Source organism: Orcinus orca, chromosome 3 (genome assembly GCF_937001465.1).
Source record: "Orcinus orca chromosome 3, mOrcOrc1.1, whole genome shotgun sequence".
Taxonomy (NCBI): domain Eukaryota; kingdom Metazoa; phylum Chordata; class Mammalia; order Artiodactyla; family Delphinidae; genus Orcinus; species Orcinus orca.
In genome coordinates this window covers 10,686,961-10,713,271 of record NC_064561.1, presented here as the reverse complement: position 1 = coordinate 10,713,271, position 26,311 = coordinate 10,686,961, and the positions used below count along the sequence as shown (strand labels likewise).

Sequence of the window (26,311 nt, the reverse complement as noted above, 5' to 3'; positions counted from 1 at the left end):
GTGTGTGTGTGGGGGGCTTTGGCACTCTGTGGGAGGCTCTTGGGGAGCCCAGCCCCTCCCCAGCACCTGTTGTGGGCTGGCCTTTCACTTGCTAGTTCTCTGTCTGCGGCTGGGCGGCTTCCAGGAGGGGCCAAGCAGCCTTGGGGAGCAGCTCCATCAGTTCCAACTAGAAATCCATAGCCTGCTTGCATTTCAGCACGTAAGAGCTGAACTGAGAGGTACGTTCCTTCAGAAATCGGTTCCTCGTTCTGGATTCCCCTGCCTCAGCTGCCACCTCTCCAAACCTCTGTGACTTCTTTCCATCTCCTCATTCGCTGCCTCTCCCCTTCCCTTGGGGCTCCTCATCCCGGTTCTCCTCTGTCCACCTGTCTTTATTCTGGGCCGTTATCTTATCCCAGGTTTGTAATAATTGTACTTTGAGGGGTTCACCTGTACTTCTGAAAATCATTAGATTATTTTTGGATGGCAGAGTGACAGACTCTGGGTGCCCTGTTTCTAACTCTTAGAGTGACCTAGTTCACATGGGGCATATTGTGAGCCAGCCTGGTGACAGGTAAGGAGCTCCACAGTTTTGCCACTTCCCTGTTGCCTTTACGGCGCCCTCCTCTGGCCTTGGAGGGGATGGTTTCTCACTGGATAGTGCCAGCCTTCTGGGGATATTACTGTGTGGCTGCCCTGACAGGAACCAGCAAGCCACCGTCTACAGTCATCAGGATAGTAGCTGTAAGCACTTGTTTGTTTAACAGTCAGGAACTCTTCTCTTCACACATGTGTGAGTTAAGCAGATTGGCAGATTAAGCAGATCATTTCCTTATTTTGAAATTATTCAGTATAATTCTGCAATTGCAGTTTCTGATATCCTCTTATGGCATGTATTCCTGCTGGTGCTTTGCCACATGCTGACAGGCAATGCCCTCACTGCTGTAGTGGGTTTAAACATTCTACCTATAGTGGTACATGAGGGAGGGTCTCTGGCCAGCCCTCTGCCATGGAGGCTCTGCTTTTATATACATTGCTTTTTATCTTACAGTCAGTTTCTCTGACATGAGGAGAGCAGGTGTACCGGAACCATAACCAACCCTGGGGGTGGGCATGGCGAGTGTGCTGGCCTGAGGGATCCCATCCTGTCCCTCATGGCCACCTAACCTGGTGGAGAAGAAGGATGAAGGGAGCTCTGTTTGTAGAACAGGTAGAAGCAGGAGTGAATACCCAGCACTTCCCACACATACCGTGTGTCACCCCAGGTGGGGCAAGCAGGATTTATACCAGGAGAGGAGTATTTTCTCAGTTAGCAGAATGTGCCCTGGAGGAAAAAGAGAGCTGGCCTGATTGCAAGAGATTTCTGGGTTTTTTCCTCAAGAAGATGAGCACTCGAATTGTAATTTGTGAGCCTGAAAGGGAGCGGGGGATAGCAGGTGGTTAAAAAAAAGAATGTGGGGTCTGACGGCTCAATTTCACTCACACCCCTGTGTAGCCCAGGACAGTTCACCCCACCCTTGGAGCCCACCATCTCCTCTGAAGTGAGGCATAGTCCAGTAAGGTTTGTCACAGCACTGATGGAAAGGAGACTTGGGACTCACAGGTGTCCAAGAATGAGGGAGAGGGGAGCTGAGTTCCCTGTGGCTGATCCAGCTCTGTGGATGGGCCCGCCCGGGGGAGGCGGGGAGTATGAAGGAGGTGGGGAGCGTCTGATGGGTGGAGAGATGGGAGACATACCAGACGTTACTGTGTGTCCCCTTCCTTGGATCCTAAGCCATAAGAGTGCTTATTTTTAGAGCTTAAATCTTAAAAATAGTTGTGATGTAATCACATTGAAAAGCTTCAGGTCTTAGGGGGCACTGAAATCTGGTGACATGCAGAGTTCCTTAAAGCAGGCCCTTGATAGCTTTCAAAAGCAGCTTTAACACAACAGTGCTTTAAAGAGAACAACCAATCCAGGCACGTGTGGTATCTGTGGGCACTGTGGGAAAGAGCAGTCCGGGTGGCATGTCCTGGGGAGCTCACGGCCCAGAAATAGGGGTGCTCGGGCATCCAGCTAGCTCCCTGGAGCCATTGTGTTTGCCTGGAGTCAGGGCCTGAGAAGACCCATGGCGGTGGGAGCAGAGCCAGATGTCAGGCTGGGAAATGCAGCCCATGGACCACCCTCTGGAGCAGGGAGAGTTGATGCTCTGGATGTGGGTGGAGCTTGGAAGTTTGCTGGATGCCTGCATGTGAGAACAGAGGTAGACATGCTGGAGGAGGGAGGAGATGCCTTTGCCTGCAGTGCGGCATAAGGGGGGAGTGGGGCGTGAGATGCAGGATAGTTTCCTGGTGTTGGCCTGGGGTGCCTGACCTGCCTCTATGGGAAGTCTGTGCTTGGCCTGCCCATCTGCATATGCAGGGTGTCCAAGCTGTCCTGGGCAGTGGCAAGTTCTCTGTGAACTGGGTAACTGTGGGGCCTGTACAGTTGCCGCTTTTTAAGGCCACAGGAACAGGGTTACCAAATTTTGTTGTCTTATAATTGAATAGGTTTTATAGGGAAATTACGGCGTATATGTGTGGTGAGTCCTATTAAATTTTTAGTACGTCTTGCTTTTCAAAACTCAACTTTGGCAGCATGAAAAAACCACGTGGATTGCGGTATGTCAGGAGGACTGCACTTGGGAACCTCTGCTCAGACTGGCATCTGATGGGGACAGGAAACCCTTTGCTGAAAGCACTGGTGCAGCCCCTTTTCCATCTCTGGACCCCAGAGAACCTTTGGTCGTGTGGAAAATATGTTGACATTTACTGTGTTAGAAAATCTGAAAATAACTTATTTATTTAAAGATGACGATAATAAACCCATTACATGTTAGCATAAAGAACATTGCTTATAAAAAAAATAACTGTTTTGCAGATCTCTTTAATAAGTAGACAGCTGGATTCTCATATCTGCTTCTTCATCCAGTCTCTTGTGATAAGTTTTTAGGGATGAAGCATGTGAAGAAAATCCAGCCTGACACAGAGAAGCAGTTTGAGCAGGGAGGAGTATTTGGTTAGTCTTGGATAATTGTGTGTTTCTTCCTTTAATACGACACCAAAACACAGAGTGGCCATTCCTAACGGTTAGTTGCACTGTAGACTCTGAAACCTCGATTATCAGTGAAGTTTTTGTACTCAGTTACATTAAAATCTGTCAGTCTCTCTTGCACCTTGAACAGAACAATTTTTTTTTAAGTATCATTTTAACTTTATTTTAATTAATTAATTTATCTTTGGCTGCATTGGGTCTTCATTGCTGCACGCGGGCTTTCTCTAGTTGCGGCGAGCGGGGGCTACTCTTTGTTGAAGTGCGCGGGCTTCTCACTGCGGTGACTTCTCATTGTGGAGCACGGGCTCTAGGTGTGCGGGTTTCAGTAGTTGTGGCACACAGGCTCAGTAGTTGGCTGGCGGGCTCTAGAGTTCAGGCCCAGTGGTTGTGGCGGGCTTAGTTACTCCGTGGCTGTGGGATCTTCCCGGACCAGGGCTCAACCCCGTGTCCCCTGCATTGGCAGGCAGACTCTTAACCACTGCGCCACCAGGGAAGTCCCTGAACAGAAGAATTTAAAAAAAAATTTTAGGATTGTTTCAGATTTACAGAAAGTTTGCAAAGATCGTTCCTGCACACCCTTTCCCAGTCTCCCTCATTGTTAACAGATTACTGTGGAACATTTGTCACGAGTAATTACTATTAACCAAAGTCTATATTGTCTATTCAGATTTCCTGTTTTTTTACATACCTTTTCTGTTCCAGGATCCCACATGACATTTTGTCGTTATGTCTCTAGGCTTCTCTGGGCTGAGACAGTTTCTCAGACTTTCTTGGTTTTGACGACCTTGACAGTTTGGAGTTAGGTGTTCTGTAGAATGGCCCTCAGTTGGAATTGTCTGGTGTTTTTCTCATGGTTGGACTGGGTTTTGGAGAGGAGGACCTCAGAGGGGAAGTGCCCTTCTCATCACACATGTGTCCAGGGCACGTGCCATCAGTGTGACTTGTCACACCTTGATCACCTGGGTGTATGTCAGGTGTCTTCACTGTAAAGTTACTTTCCTTCTCCCTTTCTGTGCTGTGCCCTTTGGAAGGAAGTCAGCTCACACCTAAGGAAAGGGATGCGGAGTCATGCTCCACCTTGAGAGTGGAGCGTCTACACAAATTATTTTGGGTTCTTCTGCCTAGATTTGTTTTTTCTCTCCCTGAATGATCTTTTACTCATGTTTGAGTTTGTAATACCATCGAACATTAGAAAATATTAGTTTACTGAGTTACAGAGATCTTTCAAATACTGATATATTTCATTTTACAGTATCGCGGAATCAGATTAGTTAATTATCCGATCTGTTGGGAAGCTCTTGGGCTCACAAATTTTCCAAAATTCTACATTTTGCTTGTTGGAAGCTCAGACATTATCATTAGTGACATATTATCGGTTGTTTTCCTTGAAGTGAACAGGCTTTGCTTTGACCATTTTGGGGAAAGTGTGTGCCAGACACCCAAGTCTGAATAACCACAGCATGTCTGTCCGACCTTCCTTCAAGCATCATGAACGCTCAAACGTGTGATTTTTTTCCTGCATATCTGTTCTGCTTCTGTATGCAACAGGAGTGCTTTATCTTGTCACAGAATATTAAAAAGACATGTTCTCAAATGCTTGAGTTTTAATAAAATCAATAGCTTGTACTTCATGCAGGGCGTTGCCTACAGCGTGATGACACTGTGAGTCTTGGCACAGTTTGGTGCAGCTCTCCTGACTTGGTGAAAAAGGCAAATGTCATCTTGATGTTACAACAGCCTGGCAGAGCCCCTGAAGGGGTCCTGAGGACCACTCTGGGAGGACCGCAGGCAGGCTGTCCACAGTGGGCACAAGCAAGGATGCCTGGCAGGACTCTGAGCTCACACTCAGGCAGGACAGTGGTTAATGGCCTGATGGGGTCAGACAGTGAGAGGAAGAGAAGCCCTCAGCCTGGGATCTTGTCCCTAGAGACCTCGGATTGCAGGGAAAGTGGCCAGATGAATCAATTCAGAGCTAAATTATAGCAGAAAAGGTGATGGGGGCTGCCCTGAGTGTGCACATTACTATGTTCTGCAAGGATGGGGAAGAGAGGTGGGGTCATCATCCGTTGACTAGATGCACTTTCTGTGCCCTTTACCATTCACAGCATCCTCTCATGGTCAGTGACATCCCATTCTGCAGATGAAGAAACTGAAGCTCTTTGAGGTTTGGTGACTGGGCCAGGTCCCAGGAGCCACTGACGAGTGCCCAGCCCCCCAGAGTCCTCATGGCTGACCTGGGCGGAGTCTCACAGCTGCTTTGCTTAGAGCAGCTGGGGCAGGTCAGGTGGGGTGGGTGCTGGGAGGACATCCCCTGGGATTTGCCAGGGCGTGGAGGGGCAGGACCCAGCAGTTTGAAACACAGATATTTAAGAGGGGGCAAGAAAGTTCCAGGCAAATAGAGCACTTTCTATTTATCACAAGAGTTTGTGGTCATTGCAAGCTGGAAAACAGTGTTTGTTTCTCGAGTGAGGTTTCATCTGCACACAGCTGACTTGCTGTGAGTCGGTGAGGAAGCTGGCATCCCAGGAGGTGTGTTTGGGTTCATCTGGTGTAGGGAGTCCCTCCGTGCTGCAGCGTGCTCCTGAGTTTCTCCCTGGAGGAACGTTGGCCTGGCATGCGGGTACGGTGACAGAGCAAAGAGGCGATGCTAGCGATAGTGCTGTGACCAGCAGAGGGGTCCCACACTCCTTTTACCTTAATTCCCCAGGCCCAGGCCCTTTGGAAGCCTGGATTCCCGAGTGCTGAAACCCCACGCAGCTTCCTCAAGCAGGTAGCGGTCCATGTGTAGTAAGAGTTGTTTCCCAGTCAAGTCCAAGGACCACATCCATGTCCTCGCACTGTCATCTCTTTATCACCTCAGAGACTTGGCATGCAGATGCTGGTGGCTATCCAGCATCCTTCAAGTATAAATAAAAATATTTTCCCCTTTTTAACCTAGTCCAAAAATGGTATTTGATAACCTGAGTTAGAGGCCTCAGCTGACAGTTATGTGAGACCTACCCTTTCCTGCCCTGCATCTCCTTTTTGGGATGCCATTTAGCCCCCTTCAGGCTATGGGTGCCCAGCTGGTCTGACTAGGACAGGAGGCCCAGGTCCCAGTGCACTGTGGAGTACACCTGGCAGACCTTGGCGTGCCAGAGTTGACCAGGCCTGCCAGAGGTCCATAGGAGACTGGGCCTGCTGTGGGCCCAGGTTATCCGCAGGCCATGGGTGTGTGACCTCAGGAAATCACTCTCTTAAGACTCTTTCCGCACCTGTGGATGTGGGTGATGTGGGTGACAGTTGAGCAGTTGAGACGATCACATGGAAGCATGCATCTTGGTGGTTGGCACAGGGATGGCCATCAAAAAGGGTCAGCAAATGTCCTGGGTGATTTTCCCAAATCTGACATAAGTCAGCATTTCAGTTCTGACTATGTGGTCATTTCTAATAAGTGCCCCTTTCTAAATTTCTGAGCAGAGAGCGTGCTGAATCGGATTTAACCTTCCTGGTGGTGACCCGACTGGAACATGTTGCCTGCTGGCAGGGTCATGCTGCAGTGACCTCCTTGGGTGGGTGCTGGCCCTGCAGGCTGTCCCATTGCCATTTGATGTCAGGGTCTTTTTGTGGGGCCACTGCCAGTTGCTGGCCCAGGGAACACTCCCTTCTGCCCATTCTTGGCATGTTTCTCCATCGACTCTGCATGCCCCCAAAACTGGCCCCTATCCCTGCTTCCAGTCCCAGTGAGGTCCTCTGGGTCTCCCTAGCCAGGCTGTGTGACTTCTGGGGGCTCCTGTGTTCCTAGAAGGATCCCCAGCAGGACAGGCTGGATGCCTCCTGGCCTTGCTGATGGCACAGTGCTCTTCCACTGCAGCTGCCTCTGCCCTGGGACTGCCCGCCTCTGTGCTGGGGGCCCTGGTTGGGGGATGGGCTCTCGGGACCAGACCCTGGTCACACTTGCTCTCTTCCTTTCTTCCGAGATGTTCGGCTGTTGCCATGGCAGGGTGGGCCATAATGGAGTCCCAGAGAGATAGCCGGACCTGGAGTCTCCAGGAAGAATTATGGCTGGGTTTCAAAAATCCTGTCCCAGCTGCTCACCTCCATGGCCTCTGTGGCCTAGAAGCAAAATGTATTCTGACTTCCTGGCCCCCACAAAGCAGGCTCTGGGCTTTTGTCTTGACATCCCAGCCAACAGGGTGTCAAGTTACAGTGCTGGGAGAAGTGGTAATGGATGCCAAGAAGGGAGTCGAGGGGGAATTGGGGGAATTGCGCAGGGGAGCCCAGGGAGCCGAGGGAGCTGAGGGGCTGGGGTTGGCGGGAAGCAGGTGGGCTCTGGGGGGCGCGGCAGGGACCAGGCACCCGTCAGTGCCTACCAACCCCAAGGGCAAGCAAGAGTTCGGCTTTGGGGCGCACCTGTGTCTGCATGCAGCGGTTCCCTTTCTAATCACATCGGGTGTGTCTGAATGGATGGGGCCCCTTGGGAAAGGAGGGTGGGGTGTCATGGGGTCCCAGTGAGCAGCTCCCATGCCCAAACGGCTGTGAAAGATCCCAGTGGTGTGTGTCTGCGGCGATGCCCAATATGCAACTGGGAACTGTCAGTGAAATGTTACCAGGTAGTAGGACTAACCTGGGAACTGGTGATAAACGTCGTATTTTTCTCTCTTTAGGACGTTTCTAGAAGTATTTCTGGAATGGGAGTGCTCATTGGATTAAGTACATGGAATTGCTTTCCAGCGTTGACTCAGACACCACTCCCGGTAGTGCCTGAAGCCGCTGGTAGTGGCTCCCAGACCTGAGGATGGCCCCCTCCTCTCCTGTGGGACCTTCTGTATATACACCCCCTTTTCTTTGTTGGGCAGCCCTGTGCTCCTGCTGGGCAGTCCTAGAGCTATGCTCCAATCCCTTCCCAAGTCTGCATCTGCCCCGGGCAGCCTCTGTGTGCAGAGAAGTACTGCTGGTCCTTTTGGGGGGATTTGAGGTTCAGCAGGGATGGTTACTTGAGTAAACCTTTTCTTTCCCACCTTCTCTCTCCCAGGGTACTGTAGTGTCTAGAGTAGGTGGCCTTGATGAGTCTGAGGGAGGCCATGGCATTATAGTGGCGTAGGCCAGCTCACTGGGGGCAGAGCTGGGCTGCCGGCCCCATTAGTTTAGTGGTTTAAAGTAACTGTATTGGTGTAGCATCATCTGTCAGGTCTGCTGGTTCCAGCTGGGTGCAGCTTCTTGAGTTCTCATCTTTGTAGTCCCACGTCAGCTGGATTGGGTGTCCCCAGTGGCTTGGTTACTCATGTAGGATGGCTGGGCCCATCTCTGTGTCTGTGTCTGTGACCCTCTTTGCAAGCAGCTAGTTTGGCATCCTACTCTGGGGTGGTCTCTCAGAGCAAATGTTCCAAGGGCCCAAGCACAAGCTTTTTTTTTAATTATTATTTTTTAATTAATTAGTTTTTATTTATTTATTTATTTTTGGCTGCGTTGGGTCTTTGTTGCTGCGCGCGGGCTTTCTCTAGCTGCGGTGAGCAGGGGGGCTACTCTTCGTTGTGGTGAGCAGGCTTCTCATTGCAGTGGCTTCTCTTGTTGCGGAGCACAGGCTCTAGGTGTGCGGGCTCAGCAGTTGTGGCTCACGGGCTCTAGAGCGCAGGCTCAGTAGTTGCGGCGCACGGGCTTAGTTGCTCCGCGGCATGCAGGACCTTCCCGGACCAGGGCTTGAACCTGTGTCCCCTGCACTGGCAGGCGGATTCTTAACCACTGGGCCACCAGGGAAGTCACAAGCACAAGCTTTTGAGGCTGTGACCTTGCTTCAAAAGCTTGCATCGTTGCTTCCTCTATGTTCCTCACTCCTGGCCTCAGAGAGTGAGCCACAGAACTAACCCAGATCCTGGGGATAGGACCGGACACGAGGACGTGAGCATGGGGAGGCATGGATCACTTGGAATGAGCTACCTCCACGGTGCTCTTCAGGACTGAATGGATGGCCTCGTAAGGGTGTAGTGCAGTGGTCCTGTGTACAGGGTTTTGTCAACCAGGTGTATTAGGACTCCTCCTTAACATCCACCAGAGTCCTGGACTCATAGGTTAGGAGTTGGACTTCCAGGGCCTAGTGCTTGACAAGACATAATGACACAGAATTCAGAAATCCTTTTTTTTTTTTTTTTTTTTTGCGGCACGCGGGCCTCTCACTGCCGTGTCCTCTCCCACCGCGGAGCACAGGTTCTGGACGCGCAGGCTCAGCGGCCATGGCTCACGGGCCCAGCCGCTCCGCGGCATGTGGGATCCTCCCGGACCGGGGCACAAACCCGTGTTCCCCGCATTGGCAGGCAGACTCTCAACCACTGCGCCACCAGGGAAGCCCCAGAAATCCTTTTAAGTGAGTTTGCACATCCTTTACCAGTGCAGCATCTGTGTGCGTGTGGAAAGAGCTGCTCACATGTGCGAGGTGATCGGTCAGTCTACAGGCATTGCAGATTCCTTGTGAACTCATAGGCCCCATCCTGGAACCAGGTGCAGGGAAGAGGAGGAGGTAGGTGCACACCAGCTGTGTCATCTGAGCACCCACAGAGCAGGCCCAATCTCTGTCTTCACCGGGTTTGAGAATATTCACGTGTTACCCAATTGACTGCTGTGTGCCGAGTTGACCTTCACAACAAGCAGCCCCTTACTGCCTCAGGAGAGGTTGGGGCCTGAACTGCCCTGATGGCCTCCTACGGCATCTGAGCCTCCTTGGCACTGAGGTCTCACCTCACACAGTAAACCCCACCCAGTGGGGCAGGAATTACTGTCCCCATCCTTGTAGGGGGCACAGAGGGGGAAGTGTCCTACCCTGGGCTTCTCACTTGCAAGAGGCAGAACCAAGTGAGAGGTTTTGTAAGGGTGTGACTCTCCCCCTCCCCTCAGTGTGTGTAGGCTTGGTGCACAGTGCCTGCTCTGGGAGGAAGCCCTGTGGCCTGTCCACCACCCAGCATGGCACTAGGAGGAGGGTCCTGTCCCTCTGGCTCTGGGGAAGTGGGAAGCCCTTTGCTTGTCGGGCCACCTTAGGAGCATCCTGGCCCTCACCGGGAGCTGTAGGGCCCCAGCATTGTGGAGATGGCTCCAGGTGGGACCATGGCTCCCTGGCTGCTATGCCTGTGGTGACCTCTGGCCCCAGCCCTGGGTGGGGGAACCCGCCTATCAAATGCGCAATGACAGCATTACCCTGGGAGGCTGTGGGAGGGTGAACTGAGCCAGCGCAGGGCTGCCATAATGGCACCTTGTAGGAGGGCAAGGCACTTTCTTGGATAGTTTGCTGAGGTGAGGGTGAGTGAGCTGGTCTCTGTCAGGGGAGTGCCTCTGCTCAGGCTTGTGCTGCCCTTGAGTGGAAGCTCCCAGAGTTTTGCCCTAAGCTCCCTGCCTCCAAGATGGACAGTTAGAGGCAGGGCGAAGAAGGCTGCCCCAGACATGCACGCTGTTGCGGGGGCGGGTCCCGTGAGCACAGTGGGGTGGTGCTGACCACGGTCCCAGGGCGGGGCTTGGCCAGCCGGGGCCTTTTCTGAGGGCACAGGTGGTTTGAAGCGCATCTTGAAGTGTGAATTGGGCCTCACAAGGGAGATGAGAAATATGACGGAGGAACATTCCTTGGAGGGGATGGTGGCGAGGGTGGGAGGAGCTCACGACAGGACGTACATGTGAGCAGCAACTTGGAGTTCAGGGGCTGAGGGCTGGAGAGGCTGTGGGCCTGGGAGGGCCGAATGGGCTCTAGAGGGAGGAATGCCCTGGGGGAGGGTCTGGTGGGGCCAAGACTAATGTTTGCTGAAACTGGCGCTGGGTCTGGAAAAGCCTCTCCCCTGCACCTGCCATACCCAGCAAACAGCAACCACCTGCCCCTCCCTGCCCAGCCAGGCCCAAAAGATGAGGGGAAGAGGGAGGGTTCTATCAGGGAGTAGTTGGCCACCAGCGCTGCTTGTCTTCCCTGGGTTAGCCCTGAGGAGCAGTTTGTTGTCCCCAGGCCTCATTTGGCCCACCCTCGTCCCCGGCTTCCCTAGTGTGTGCAGGCATCTTAGGGATCTTATAAAAGTGCAGGCTTTGATCAAGCAGGTCTGGGGTAGTAACGTGCCTTGGTGAAGCTGCTCTGCTGCTCAGTGGGCTGAGGCAGGTGGTGGTCCACTCCCATCTGCCCCTCCCCCTCCTGGTTTTGTGTCTGCCCATCCTGGTCGACCCTAAGGATGGAACTGCTTTTATCCAGGGGTTTCTCCCCACTACCTGACAAAGCACCTGCTTCTTAGGTTGGCTTTCAGCAAATTGGAGTGAGTGAGTAAATGAATGAGTGTGGATCAAGTGTGCCTTCCCCAGACATCAGGCAGGCCCATATTGAGAACAGCAAAGGTCAGAGCTGCATTCCCTTGAGACTGCTTCCCCTGGCACAGGCCAGTGAGACAGTAAATATTAACCTCACACTGACCACTAATTGGTTAGCAGCTGGGATGGTAGTCTGGTGCTGTGAATGGAGGGATCTTGTCATGAGTTAAGTTTATAATCCCTGCCTTCCCTTTAGGAAACTTGGTGAAAGTTCTGGGCAGGTAACAGAACTCTGTTTAGCCACGGCCGGTATACAGGGGAGGAGGTAGTGAGACCATTTTTGCTAACAGCCTAGCCTGCTTCCAGGGATTTTTGTCGGTCATGTAAAATCTCTTCTGATCATAATTTTTTTTAATTTGGCTGAGCCAGGTCTCAGTTGCAGCATGTGGGATCTTTAGTTGCAGCATGTGGGATCTTTAGTTGCAGCATGTGGGATCTAGTTCCCTAACCAGGGATTGAACCTGGCCCCCCTGCATTGGTAGCGTGGAGTCTTAGCCACTGGACCACCAGGGAGGTCCCCGGATCATAATATTTTATATAAGGGTTCCCAAGATGGGCAGGATAGGCTTAATGAATTTGCCCTGAAATCATATAGCTTCTAAATAAACTTGGTGCCCAGGCAGCTGCCCTGGATTGAGGCAGTACACCTGGCCACTACAACTGTTCCCCTGGCATGTTCGGCTAGATTTCCTCTGCTTTGTTCTCCTGGCCTAAATGGTTTTATAATTTAAAATACGTTTTAAAAAAAGAATGCCCACAATAATTTTGAGCCTTTGTCAAATGCGTGTTCTTTTCCCTGAATTAAAAGAACCCTCTGGGAAAGTAATGAGAGCCTTGAAGCACCTTTGCTTTAAAATTGAACTTAGGAAAGTTTTTCATCTTGGAAATTAGCGGGGCTGGTGACCCTTCTGTGTTTGGAAGAGGTGACTCAGGTCCCTGTAACAATCGAACGGGCCGGCACCACACAGGAAATGCCTGCAGCCCGGCAGCCCCAGGGTGAGCTGGCGCCTCCATTTCCTGACAGCACCTGAACCCTACCTCACTTCTCAAAATGAAGGCTGCGTGTCACAAACTGGTTAGAACTGGCTGTTGCCATGGTTTTCACGTTGGAAGGCACAGTTAAAGGGTCACATGACCAAAGAGGGAAATGCCTTTGTCACATGACTTTTTGGTGGCCTGATTAGCATACAGGAAGTTCACTCCCTGCTGGCTGCTGGGATGCTGAGTGATCATTGATGGGAGGTGATGTCATCTCTTGGACGAGTTATTGATTAGTCTCAGTCCAAGATGGGACCTGGGAGTGCTGTGGTCAGAGTGGCCATCTCAGGGAGCTTCAGCTTCAACATGGTCCCAGTCCCTAACCCTACCCTCTTCCCTCAGGCAAATTTGAGCTTTATTAGACATCTCACCTTTGGAAGGCGTGCACATCCTCATTGAGGTGATAAAAAGTGATAAATCCCTGCAAGTTACCGTTGTCTCAGAGCGCTCTTGCTCAGGAAGCGCCTGTAGTTTGTAACTCCAGATGTGGTTCTGCCTGGGCTGCTCCTCTGCCCGTGTGTAGCCAGCTGCCTGGGAACCCACCTGGGCTGGGACCAGTGGCTGCACTCCTGTGCTGGAGCCTCGTGTCTGCTTAGTGCCTGTGTGCGTGTCCACAGAACCCGGAATTGGAGCCCCGAGGTCTTTTTTTTTTTAATATTTTTGGCTGCATCGGGTCTTCGTTGCTGTGCGCGGGCTTTCTCTAGTTGCGGCGAGCGGGGGCTACATTGTGGCACATGGGCTTAGTTGCTCCGCGGCACGTGGGAACTTGCCGGACCAGGGCTCGAACCTGTGTCCCCTGCATTGGCAGGCTGATTCTTAACCACTGCGCCACCAGGGAAGTCCCCCGAGGTCATCTTTAAAGTTGATTTTGGGCAGAGTTGGCAGTCAGCAGGGAGACACGGAGACTTGAAAGTGTGGTGGTTCCCGAATTGCATTGGTTTTTAGTTTGATGAGGCTCTAGTGAGACATCCCGGGTTACTTTATAGACAGCCAGCCAATTTCTGGACTTGAGAACGTGGGCTGCTAACCACAGTGAGGGGATTCTATACCTTGAAATGGAAGCCTTTTTTTGTTCACTCTCCTGGTCTCTTTTCTGGAAGACCATCCAGCAGCTGTGCTGGTTAAATCAGGTCAGGTCTGGGATTGTTGAGGTGCAGCAGCCATGCTGCTCTAGGAGGGGCCAGGGGAAGCACACTGCGGGTTGAGGGGCTACGGGAGTTAGGGAATGCAGTATCTGGTCCTCTGTGCCCATCCTTCCCTGAAGACACAGCTCACTCTGGGAATCGAAAGGGCAGTTGAGTGGGCTGTTAAAACACCAGTCCTCCATCTATAACTCTGTCCCCGCTCAGCCGGAAGGAATGGGACAACTTTGAGGTGTTACTCCCAGTTAACTTCATCGAGTTTGTTCTTTGGGCCACAGTGCCACCTAGTGGACACATTCAGTCCTTGGCTGGTTTTCCTGCTGATAGAAGGATTTGATTCCTTCGACACAAATGCTGAGGCCATATCTCAAGGGAAAGTTTATGTTGTGCCCTCAGCAAACAGAGCTGCTTGGTTCGGGACTAAGCACCGTCTCTGGGACCTGTTGGTCCTTATGTGTGGGGTCAGCAATGCCAGAGCAGAAGTCCAGCATCACTAGATGTGCATATATGTCCTAGGGGACTTGGCTGGTAGGGTTGGCGTAAGAGGGCAGAGGGTAATGGGCAGAGGTGGCTGGGAACTAGTTTGTGAGTGGATCAGGTGGGTGGAAAGTACCCAGATCTGTGAGAGAAAATGTTCCATGTTCCAGTCGGTTTCAAAACATGCAGCCACTACTGCCACATTGCCACTGGCAGGGTGAAGAGGCCACGTGTAGCCCAGGAAGGACTATCTAGCAGGCAGCCTTGGCCACCTTGTGAGGTGGTGGCACCCCATGCTGGGGAGCTAGAATGTAGGCCGGCAACATGTGCATCAGCCCCTCTGTCTCCTGGGACGGGCGTGAGGGCTGTTAGCGAGTCTGGGTTTAGCAAAGAAAGGCTGATTTGCGTGGGAGCTGGACGCCCCATCAGGTGGCTTCCAACACGGGCAGGTAGGAGCCCTAGCAAGAGGCCCAAGATTCAGGACCCAGTATTTTTATTCAGTACTGAGCTACATGGTAGAGATAGGAGCCGTGGTGTTTTTCAAAATGACGGTGTCACCTTCAGACACGTAGGCATCCTCAGCCCGGGGGACACAGAAGTGGTTACCAAGAACAGTCCCGGCTTTTGAAGGGCTCAGCCGCAAACTGGCAGATTTGAGTGCCCCGTGGTGAGTGCGGTGAGAGAAGGCAGCCTGGGTGGGCAGGTGGTGGGGAGGTCTGGTGAGGCAGCCCTGCTTGCTGCCACCTTGTTGTGTCTGCGTCTGAATCCAGGCATCTGCGGGGTGTGGGGGTGGGGCTCTAGGGGACGCCGTCCAGCGCAGTCGGGACGCTCTGGTAGTAACCTGTGACTGTTCCTGTTCCACAGTGACATGAAGTCCGAGAGGAGAGCCCCTTCGCCCGACGTGATCGTACTCTCTGACAACGAGCAGCCTGCGAGCCCGAGGGTGAATGGGCTGACCGAGGATGCCTTGAAGGAGACCAGCACTGAGGCCCTCATGGTGAGCCTTGTCCCCATGCTGGGGAACCATCTCGCAGTGGAACAGCCTGTGTTCGCCGGCCCCCAGCTCTCCCCCTCAACCCTTGTTCTCTTGCCCTTGTAGAAAAGCAGTCCTGAAGAACGAGAAAGGATGATTAAGCAACTAAAAGAAGAGTTAAGATTAGAAGAAGCAAAACTCGTTTTATTGAAAAAGTTGCGGCAGAGTCAAATACAAAAGGAAACTACCACCCAGAAGGTATGTGCGCGTCTGTTCCCTCCTCAGTGGTCAGTGAGAGTCGTTTAGAACCAGGGACAGAAAGCCATGGTCATTTCCTTGGCCCACTGCTGCCCCAGGAGCCAGAAAGACTGGTCATGAGGGGTCAGGTTTCCTTAGGGGCATAGGAACGGGGTCTGAATTGGAAATTTGCAGACTCAAGTTCATGTTTTGGATTTAGCTTAGAGGATATCAGAGTACGTTTTGGTCTAGTATGTTCTGGATCTGAGTATGTAAACCTCATTCCCTGTAGACTCCATCAAGGAAATGGAGAGCAGGCATCTTTGACCATGCTGGAAGCACAGCTCTGTCTCAGACCCCTTTTCAGAAAGGCCTTCTGCCCTGTGGATGAATGTTCTGGCCAGCAGGGGCCGCTGTGGTTTTGTGGACAGATTGCTGAATGCCACAGGGTGCACCATAGCCCGGCCCCAGAGCTTCTACTCCTGTTAACCTCCCCTGATGCCTCAGGCTCCTTGTGCTGCTTCTAAATGCACCTTACCATGTAAGGCAAGGTCAAGTTTGTTTTGTCCTTTTTTGGTGTCTCATTCTGGGAAGGTTCCTGGTCGGTGACAAAACTACCCTTCCTTATATTCTAACCACTCTCTTAGTGAACCAGAAAGTAAATGCACTTCAGGCAGTACAGTGTGTAGAACATGTGTCCCCTTAAGGGAGCAGGACAGGGGGACGCTCACTGGTCTGACTTGGGGATTTGCTGAGCCCCCACCCCCACCTGGTAAACAAGTGGACCAAGCCTGCCATCTGTTAATATCCCGATGGACAGAGCCTGCTCATTACTTGTTTCCTTGTTGATTGCTTAAGAATTGATGATGTGAACCAAGTCTGTCAGTGTCCCTCCTCTGGTGGAATATGTGACTTTAAGAAGTGCCTGGGGACTTCCCCAGTGGTCCAGTGGTGAAGAATCCTCCTTGCAATGCAGGGGACATGGGTTTGATCCCTAGTCAGGGAACTAAGATCCCACATGCAGCGGGACAACTAGGCCCGTGCACCACAACTACTGAGCTCGCATGCCTCAACCCTGCATGCTGCGAACCACAGAGCGCATGCGCTCTGGACCCCATGTGCCACAACTAGAGAAGAGAAAACCTACATGCCACAACTAGAGAGAAGCCCCTGGGCCATAATGAAAGGTCCCGCCAACGAAGATCCTGCGTGCCGCAGCTAAGACCCAATGCAGCCAAAAATAAATAAATAAATCTTTTTTGAAAAAAAGAATAAAGTGCCTGGACCCAACATTTTCTCACTAGGGTTGGGATTAACCTAAGCCTGGGGTCCTTCACCTCAGCCTCCACCACCAGCCTTTTTTGTCCCCTGAAGGGCAGAGATGGCACCTGAACCACAGTGATGCCAAGCACCCCCAGGGTGGGAGGGTAAAGGGTGCTGGAAAATCTGTCCTTTGTTTGTTTATTTTTATTTATTTATTTATCTATCTACCTACCTACCTACCTACCTATCTATCTGTCTATCTGGCTGTGCTGGGTCTTAGTTGTGGCACGTGGGATCTTCGTTGTGGCATGTGGGCTCTTAGGTGCGGCATGCGAGATCTTGTTCCCTGACCAGGAATCAAACCTGGGCCCCCTGCATTGGGAGCCTGGAGTCTTAACCACTGGACCACCAGGGAAATCCCCTTTATCTGTTTCAAACATGTCAGTTCCTGCTGCAAGGAACGTGGCAGGCGGGAAGCAGAACGTTTGAGAGCCTGATGCCTTTTGAAGAGGAAGAAAAGCAGTGCTCTTCTGTCAGAATTACGTGTGGGAGGAGCAGGGTTGGTGGCCCTCTCATCTCCTGCATGTCCTGCTCTCTTGCAGCCCGCAGGCTCCACTGGGAGCTCTGTGACCACCCCTCCCCCGCTTGTACGGGGCACCCAGAACATTCCTTCCGGCAAGCCATCACTTCAGGTCAGTGTTCCCTCTGCGTCATGCTCCTGAGCAGCCCTGATCCAGTTTCTGCAAAAGCCCGCTCGTTTCTTCTGATTAGAGGCCGTCTGGTGGGAGCCCAAAAAATAAAACATGCTTGTGTTCCCATACCCAACCCAGGCCCCTGTTGACATCATAAACAAATCACACAGACTCTCGGAGGGCCCCTCCCATGACCACCCCTAGAGAGACTGGAGAAGAGGACCAAGGTTCTAGGCAGACTGGGCTCCCTTCTGCCTGACTCTCTCAGGGCAGTTGGAGGGCCCAGTGGGGCCTTGTCCCAGCCCGGCTCACAGCCTCCTCTGCCCACAGGGTGAGATGGGCAGGTCTCCCACTTCCAGCCATAGGACAGAGAGGCCAGGGGCCCACCTCCCCTCAAACAGGCCTGAGCCCCCAGCTCAGACCAGCAGGCGGGTGGTACTGGTCCCAGTTAGCTGGACTCTTGCTGTGGTGGGGCCAGAGTCCTGAGTAAGCCTGAGTGAGCCCAGGTTGGCGTGGCTCTTGTCAGAGTCTGTTCCTGGTTCTTTTGTGTTTTGAATAAATAGGCATTTTAGCTTTTATTTTCTCTGCCACCACCCTTTTTTTTTTTGACATTTTAATTTTTCTTTTAATCTTTTTTTTAAAACATCTTTATTGGAGTATAATTGCTTTACAGTGCTGTGTTACTTCCTGCTGTATAACAGAGTGAATCAGCTATATGTATACATATATCCTCATATCCCCTCCCTCTTGCGTCTCCCTCCCACTCTCCCTATCCCACCCCTCTAGGTGGTCACAGAGCCCTGAGCTGATCTCCCTGTGCTATGCGGCCGCTTGCCACTAGCTATCTGTTTTACATTTGGTAGTGCATATATGTCCATGCCACTCTCTCACTTCGTCCAAGCTTGCCCTTCCTTCTCCGCCACCACCTTTTTCTGGGTAATGAGTATGTGCTTTTACAAAAACAGCAAACCTGTTTGTTTAAAAAGTTATGTAAGATCTGAGGGTTGGTGTTGTTGACAGACCTCTTCAACTCGGATGCCTGGCAGTGTCATCCCACCACCCCTGGTCCGTGGCGGGCAGCAGACGTCCTCGAAGTTAGGGCCACAGGCGAGCTCACAGGTCGTCATGCCCCCACTCGTCAGGGGGGCCCAGGTAAGCAGAGTGAGGGCTTAAGGGAAGCCCCAGGCAGCCTCCACCTCTCGAGAATGAGCCTTCCTAGTTCTCAGGTTGGGGGCTCTTTCCCTGTGGCGCCCTCTGTCGTCCCTCTCGTTGACTTGTCTCCCCCCACTACACCCTAACAGCAGATCCACAACATCAGACAACATTCCAGCACAGGGCCACCACCGCTCCTCCTGGCTCCCCGGGCATCTGTGCCCAGTGTGCAAATTCAGGGACAGAGGATCATCCAGCAGGGCCTCATCCGCGTCACCAACGTCCCCAACACTAGTCTGCTCGTCAACATCCCACAGGTGAGGGTCATATGTGTGCCCCGCAGCTGCCCCTCTGATGGCCCACAGTCCTGGGACCCAGTCATGTCTCCAGGGTGGCTTGGCGTGACTTGCCTGCTTCCTTGGAGCCAGGTGAGGTCTTGGATAATCCAGCCCTGCAGACGGTGTTACTGTAGCTCCTTGGAGCTAGTTGGTGCATGAAAGTCGTGGGCAGGAGTCTTACGTTGCCAACTGCCATCTAGCAGAGGTGGATAGCTGCCGAGAGTGGGAGGGGTGGAGATCTGAGCTGACATAGGGAAGGCTCAGGGTGGGGCACCAGAGCGCTCCGCACCCTCCCCCTCTATAGGCACAAACGTGCGGAGAAGGTCTGCAAATGTCCTTTCAGCACCAGGGCATCTATTCTTAGCCACGCATCCCTTCACCTCCATACAGAGCCTCTGAAATGGGGAGGGTTTGTCGCCACCCAACAGAGCGGGGAAGATGGGACCAGGGGCGGGCAGGCTGAAGCATGATCCTCATTGACAGATGAAATTACTGGGTTTGCAAGGGCTTTTGTTGATGTGCAAGTTAGCTTCTCTTCCTCCTTTGGCACGGTGCATCCTTGCCCGCCTTGCTCAGATAAGATCATGGCCAGCAGGGCTCTGGGCAGCGTCCCTGCCTCTTCTAAAGTCAGGTTCAAGTACAGTCTTGCCACCCAAATGGGGACGTCCCGGGCAGGCAGTTTCATCCACACCATAAACTCGGATCAAATTACTACCGTGTGCCATACCCTGTTCTCATGCCATGAGGATGGGAACCAGGCAGGCAGTGGTGGATGGATCCTGTGGCTGTGCTCCCTGTGGGGCCAGGGGAGCCTGCAAAAGGGGCAGGGAGGAACTGGCTGATCAGAGGCTGGAGTAGACAGGCCAAGGTGCTGTGATGGCATCCTCTATGGTGGGGAGTTTTGCTCCGCTGTGGAGACCCCATGGGCGGGGGGTCTGGGCAACCGTCCTGGGCTCCCTGAGCCCCATGATGTGTTACATACAAGTTGTCAGGTGTGTGCATTTTCCTGGAGATGGTGTACACAGCTTTCCTTCTATTTCCAGAAGTGTCTTCAGTGCCACAAAGCTAAGGGCACTGGCGTGGTCAGCTCCAAGTTTGGGGGAGAGCATTTGATAACGTTGGGCGACAAGTGGTCTGGAGCAAGGAGATGGTGGAGGGTCAGCCACTGGGGTGCAGAAGATGATAAATGATGCAGGAGCAGTGAGGGTCAGGAAAGGTGAAGTGCAGGGGCACACAAAGATGCTCATGAGGGAAATGCCATTGATGCCACAGTGAGCCACCTTTGCAACATTTTGAGGAAGGAGGCCACCCAGACCTGTGCTGGGAGGAGAGCCAGGCCATAGTGACAGGAGAGTTGCCATGCTGCCTGGGTGGGGGACAGTTGCCAAGGGGCTACCCACTGTCATGGTGATGGCTTCATGGGTGTCCTCAGGTGGCAAAGTGTAGCAAATTACAGGTTTTAAAGTTAATTGGATATCAGCTAAACCTCAACAAGTGTATTTATAAGATTGGTCATCTCATAGGGCAATTAGTTTAATGGCGCTTTTCCTGTTGCTTGTTGATGTCAAGCAGCTCTGAGTTACTTTTTACTTAAAAAAATTTTTTTAATTTTTGGCTGCATTGGGTCTTCGTTGCTGCGCGCAGGCTTTCTCTAGTTGCAGCGAGTGGGGGCTTCTCATTGCGGTGGCTTCTTTTGTTGTGGAGCACGGGCTCTAGGTGCGCGGGCTTCAGTAGTTGTGGCTCACAGGCTCAGTTGCTCCGCGGCATGTGGGATCTTCCCGGACCAGGGCTCAAAGCTGTGTCCCCTGCATTGGCAGGCGGATTCTTAACCACTGCGCCACCAGGGAAGTCCTGAGTTACTTTTATAAGGATTTGTTAGCATAGCTAATGGTGCTGATGACCTGGAGCTACTTTCATAAGGACTTAGTGTAGCTAAATGGTGCCGACGTGGGCTGTGGGTGCCGTGGTTGGGCTCTTCTCAGGGTGGGCGCCTCAAGCACCCTGACCAGGTCATTGTCTCCCAAAAGCCCTCCGCAGCATCGCTGAAAGGAACGACAGCCACTTCTGCTCAGGCCAACTCCACCCCCACCAGCGTGGCCTCCGTGGTCACCTCTGCTGATTCTCCAGCCAGTCGGCAGGCAGCCGCCAAGCTTGCACTGCGCAAACAGCTGGAGAAGACGCTGCTTGAAATCCCCCCACCCAAGCCCCCCGCCCCTGAGATGAACTTCCTACCCAGTGCTGCCAACAATGAATTCATCTACCTGGTCGGCCTGGAGGAGGTGGTGCAGAACCTGCTGGAGACGCAAGGTGAGGAGTCCCTGGGCCTGGGGCCGTTTTTATCTCTTGCTGCTGAAGTTTCCATCATGCAAGTTGTTTTCCATGCATAGCACATGTTGGCATGTCTGCTGTGTACCCACAGCTGTGGGGCACATTGTGGATGACATCTTGTCATTAGTTATTTGCTTGCTGTGAGGTTTAGATAATTTCTTTCTTTTTTTTTAAATTAATTTTTATTGGAGTATAGTTGATTTACAGTGTTGTGTCCGTTTCAGGAGTATAGCAAAGTGAATCAGTTATACATATGCATATATCCACTCTTTTTTAGATTCTATTCCCATATAGGTCATTATAGAATATTGAGTAGAGTTTTCTGTGCTATGCAGTAGGTCCTTGTCAGTTATCTGTTTTATGTATAGTAGTGTTTACATGTCAGTCCCAATCTCCTGATTTCTCCCTCCTGCCCTAGATAATTTCTTAAACGTACCATAGGCACCTTCTTTCTGATGGGGCCACTTCTGAGAGTTGGGCAAAGGTGGAACTCTGCAGAGCCTCAAGCACTCTTAGTCTCCAAAGTGGGAGAGGGACACCTATGCCCGGGCCAGGATCATTTTATTACCCTCCTTGGAAGTAGTTTGGAAAGCACACCTGCATGTTAGAGGGTTTTAGGAATAAAAGAATATAAATAAGGTAGTGAGCAAAAACGATACTGAAAGGTGAGAGGTCAGGTTGGCCCTTTGGGAGCCTCCAGCAGATGCTAAACTGAGGACTTTCTGCCCTTAGATTGAGCTCGTGGTGGCATTTATTAGGCAGCCAGCCTGAATCCCCACCCCACGTGATCTCGTCAGATGCTCAGAGCTGAGAAGGAGGCAGAGCTGTAACCTCTTCAGGGCAGGGGATGACCAGGTGGACTCCACCTGAGGGACTGTGGGGCACCAGAGCCAGGCCCAGTGGGGAGAGGTGTGGGCTCTGACACAGCCTGGATGTGTCTGGATCTCTTCAATGACTCCTTTATGATAAGGTTAAGTTGGCAAAAATGCTGCTATAAGGCCAGTGCAGTGCGGCAGGCAGGAGGCCTGAGTCAGGAGGCGATGCCTGCCCGTCCTACACTTGCCTGTGCTGGGCACCCGCTCTCCCAGACCAGTCTGTCTCCGCTTGTTCTCATCAGGGGTCTGTCTCCCTCTCCTGTTGTCAAAAAACAGGACCTAACTGTGGGAGGAGGCTCTGAGTCCTGCTTGAGGTGTCTCTTGACACTTCGCAGAGCCACAGGTGGACACTGAGTACAGCCCTGCACTGGTGTGTCTGTTCTGGCACTGGTCACGCAGGCTGCAGCTGCCTGGGAAGCAGGTACCCCATTCTCTGGGGTTGGATGTGTGAAAGCAAAAGTGCCCTTGTTACCAGAGCGTGTTAGCTGTAGGCTGGGGGCTGGAGCTGGGGGCCCAGTGTAGACCCCTGAGCCTTGGGCAGCTTGGGCAGGCAACATCCCATCTGCTCCGTGGAGTGACAGGTCTCCCCCCTAGAGTCAGATCCTGCACAGCCCCTCAGCAGTTAGGGGCAGCTTTTAGGGGCAGCTTGGCCAGGCCCAAGGCGGGATGGGGAGGCTAAGGGTCTCTCGGCATCATGGTCCATAATGCCAAGAGGCAACTAAACTCAGGAGTGCTGGACACAGAAAAGATAGGAACAGAGTGCAAAAGGTACCCCTTACTGCACATTGGATGGCAAACATATATACATTGAAGAAAGTATCGAGGGCTTCCCTGGTGGCGCAGTGGTTGAGAGTCCGCCTGCCGATGCAGGGGACATAGGTTCGTGCCCTGGTCCGGGAAGGTCCCACATGCCGCGGAGCGGCTGGGCCTGTGAGCCATGGCCGGTGAGCCTGCGCGTCCGGAGCCTGTGCTCCGCAACGGGAGAGGCCACAACAGTGAGAGGCCCGCGTACCGCAAAAAAAAAAAAAAGTATCGACCCCACACCTCAGCAGGTGCTTTTTGTGGCTTCCCCAGTCACCCCTCCTGTAGCTGATCAAGGAGCCACCAAGTTCCCATTTCCCAGGGCAGCCGGGTATGTGTCCTGGCCCTGCCGCTGACCAGCTGTGCACAGGTCACTTCAGCTCCTTGGCCTCAGTTTCTTCCTCAGGACAGTGGGGTGGGGTGTGCCCCTTAGAAGTTTGTTGTGAGAATTGGACACCCTGATACCCACAAGGCACCAGGCACAGTGCCTGTTGGCATAAGCACTCGCCTAGATGACTGGTCCTCTGTTAACTCACCCACTAGCAAGGGTGCCGGTCACCACAAGGTGGGGGCCTCGAGTGGTCACCATCTCCTCTCCACTGGTGACGCAGTACGGGAGGGTTGGAAATGTCTGCACTGTGGGTAGGAAAGATGACTGGGAGAAGCCAAGCTGACAGCACTGATGTCTTTGAGAGTTGGTATCAAGGGTGCCTAACTCACAGTGTTTTCTTAAGTGCTTCAACTTTGCTTCTGCCAGCAAAGCCTCCCGAGGCTGGCCCAGTGCCCGCACACAGTTGGCACCCAATATGTGTTTGCCTAACGAACACTGACTGAGGCTTTGGTGTCCTGATGCCAGTTGGGCCACATGGCCCAGGGTGCTGCCCCTGCTCTGCCCTCATCCATATCCCACTGGGGGGTAGTCCGGGCTCCTACTGTGGTGTTCCTGTTCCTCTGACGTGCGGCACACCCATCTCTCCCTGCAGCGGGCAGGATGTCAGCCGCCGTTGTGCTGTCTCGGGAGCCCTACATGTGTGCACAGTGCAAGACGGACTTCACATGCCGCTGGCGGGAGGAGAAGGGCGGCGCCATCATGTGCGAGAACTGCATGGCATCCAACCAGAAGAAGGCACTCAAGGTGGAGCACACGAGCCGCCTGAAGGCCGCCTTCGTGAAGGCGCTACAGCAGGAGCAGGAGATCGAGCAGCGCCTCCTACAGCAGGGCGCCGCCCCCGCGCAGGCCAAGGCCGAGCCTGCTGCCGCCCCACACCCTGCGCTGAAGCAGGTGAGAGTCCTGGTATGGGAGCCAGAGCTGTGGCCTGGGAGCATGGGCTGGGTGGCCTCGCCTTCCAGGAGAGGGGCCTCGTTCCCTTGGCAGGGAGTTGTCGCTAGCAGGCAGGATGTTCAGACATTCTCTCCCACACTCGGCGATCATCTGCCTGGTTGTTAACTGTGTGTCTAAATTGCATTTAATGGTGGTGTTTGGTGGTGAACATACTAATTTGCAGTTTCTTTAGATTTTGTAGCTTTCACTTGCAGTGTGCCGGCTGACAAGCACTTCTTGTTTAAAAGGACTTTTCTGAAAGCCACATTGAGATACAAAAGGGGCGTTTGGAAGAAACGTTCTAGCTAAATTAAGGAGAGAAGCAAGTTTGAAATCAAGTTTTTTTGGTTGCTTTTTTTTTTTAATGCTTTGCTTTCCCACCCCCTATAGACCCAAAGCTCCCTGTTGGCAATTTTTTGTGTCCTTGGAAGTCATTTGTAATTCACTAATAAACACATCTTCTCAAGATCCCTACGTAGTGGGTGGCTGCGCTGCCCTCAGGAAATGCCTATCCTGTGGGGACTGGGCCTCAAGCGGCCATAGCTGCTGCCCTTTGGTCACTCTAGATCACCCTTGGCCAGACTCTGGACAGTGCTGACCTCGATTTCAACCCCCGTTTGTGTAGGTCATAAAACCCCGGCGTAAGTTGGCGTTCCGCTCAGGAGAGGCCCGCGACTGGAGTAACGGGGCTGTGCTACAGGTCAGAACTGCGGTGCCGGGAGCCCCCTGCACCGAACCACCAACCGGCCCTCACATCCCAGACCGTGACCACGTCAGTCGCCGACTGTCACACTGCCTGTGTCTGTCTGTGTGTGTCTCTCTCTCTTTCCCTTCCTCCTACCCTCCCGCCTCGGTGTAACTTACCTAGTCTCCTGATTTTGGACTTCAGGGATCCCGTGTGGGTGGGAAGAGGTCAGCCAGAGCAAGGAGCGGCTGCGCTGAGCATCTTGCCCTCTGTTGCCCCCTTCCCCACACAAGCTGTTGCACCCTCTCTCCACTGCAGGCCTCCAGCCAGCTGTCCCGGGGCTCGGCCACAACGCCCCGAGGCATCCTGCACACGTTCAGCCAGTCACCCAAACTGCAGAATGCAGCCTCGGCCACAGCCCTCGTTAGCAGGACCGGCAGACATTCCGAGAGAGCCGTGAACGCTGGCAAGGGCAACGCCACCTCCAACTGGAAGAAGGCGCCCCTGAGTACAGGTGGGCAGACCCCGTGGGGCTCGGAGTAGGGACCTCGCTGGGGTTGGGTCCATCCCTTCCTTATTTTGAACAAAGACGTGCACACGCACAGGTAATGGCGCAGAAGGGCCCTGAACCTGCAGACGTGCTGCCTCGGACTCTTCAGCTTCATCTCTTCTGTTCACTAAATAGGATGCCCTGAACAAGTGATAGCCCTGGATAAATACTAATCACCCTCGGTGTCTCCACCCTCTATACCCAAACTCTCAGCCCTTGACCCAAAATGGGGGACAGAACCCGTTCAGGCAGTGCCCCCCACCCCCGTGCCGTCAGTGGACCCTGTGAGCATAGATGCTCATTTTGCCAACTCACCCCCTCTCCCTTCCAGCCATAGAGAATGTCTGATTCTGCTGTTACAGTGTATTGATACCTTTCGCGGCACACTGACTTCATTTCTTGCTCACCCAGTGTCCTTCATTCCCTGCTCTCTGGGCACCCTCTTCCCAGCCCCTCTGGCTTAGACAGGTCAGATGGTAGAAAGTGCAAAACAGAATGAGAAAGCAGGCAGGAGGAGGGGGACCCTTGGGCGGGGGCTGAGATTTCAACTGAGGTTGGCAACAAAGGCCTCTGAGGAGATGGCATTTGAGGAACAACCGGGGGAGGTGGAGACACTCAGGTGGTCACTCCCCAGTCTGCCACAGCCCCACCTTCCCTGGGTTGTCCTTGGGTCATCCCCCATACCATTTGTCCTGTTTTTTATTATTTATGTGCTGGCCTTAGGATGAAAGTTAAATATGTCTTGTGTCCGTCAGTAATTGGACAGTGAAATGTAGGCACAAAGAGCTGAGAGGAGGAGGTGGGTGAGAGGTCTCATTGGACCAAGTGTCCCGTCTCCCTCCTCACCCCCACGCCGGGGTTGCTCTAGGAAGAAGAGGCGCCATCATGAGATCCATCTCACTAGTCAGAACTGGGAAGTCTGGGTTGTTGGTGGAAACAAAACACAGAAGCCGGCTGTGCACGCAGCTGACCATGAGTTATAAACATGCCCAAATGTCAGAGCCTTCTAGAGGAGAGTCAGCTCAGGGGAGTTCATCCAACTGCAGAAGAATCTGGCCCTCCTGGAGAGCAGAGAGCATTTGT

The 26,311-nt window shown here is 52.9% G+C and overlaps 1 protein-coding gene across 9 annotated transcripts in view; it reads left to right on the top strand.

The window, feature by feature from the left end:
• GATAD2A (GATA zinc finger domain containing 2A) overlaps nt 1-26,311 on the top strand; it is a 101,049-nt gene that overhangs the window by 69,837 nt on the left and 4,901 nt on the right. For 4 of the 9 annotated variants that reach the window (XM_033401354.2, XM_033401352.2, XM_033401356.2 and 1 more), the window contains exons 4-12: nt 14,878-15,010; nt 15,113-15,244; nt 17,089-17,178; nt 18,199-18,330; nt 18,480-18,647; nt 20,696-20,975; nt 23,656-23,954; nt 24,619-24,801; nt 24,997-25,192. In XM_033401354.2, coding sequence (XP_033257245.2) covers nt 14,878-15,010; nt 15,113-15,244; nt 17,089-17,178; nt 18,199-18,330; nt 18,480-18,647; nt 20,696-20,975; nt 23,656-23,954; nt 24,619-24,801; nt 24,997-25,192 — 1,613 coding nt within the window. The remainder of the gene's footprint in view (nt 1-14,877; nt 15,011-15,112; nt 15,245-17,088; nt 17,179-18,198; nt 18,331-18,479; nt 18,648-20,695; nt 20,976-23,655; nt 23,955-24,618; nt 24,802-24,996; nt 25,193-26,311) is intronic. The other 5 variants (XM_004277494.3, XM_033401359.2, XM_033401355.2 and 2 more) reach the window with 4 other exon arrangements.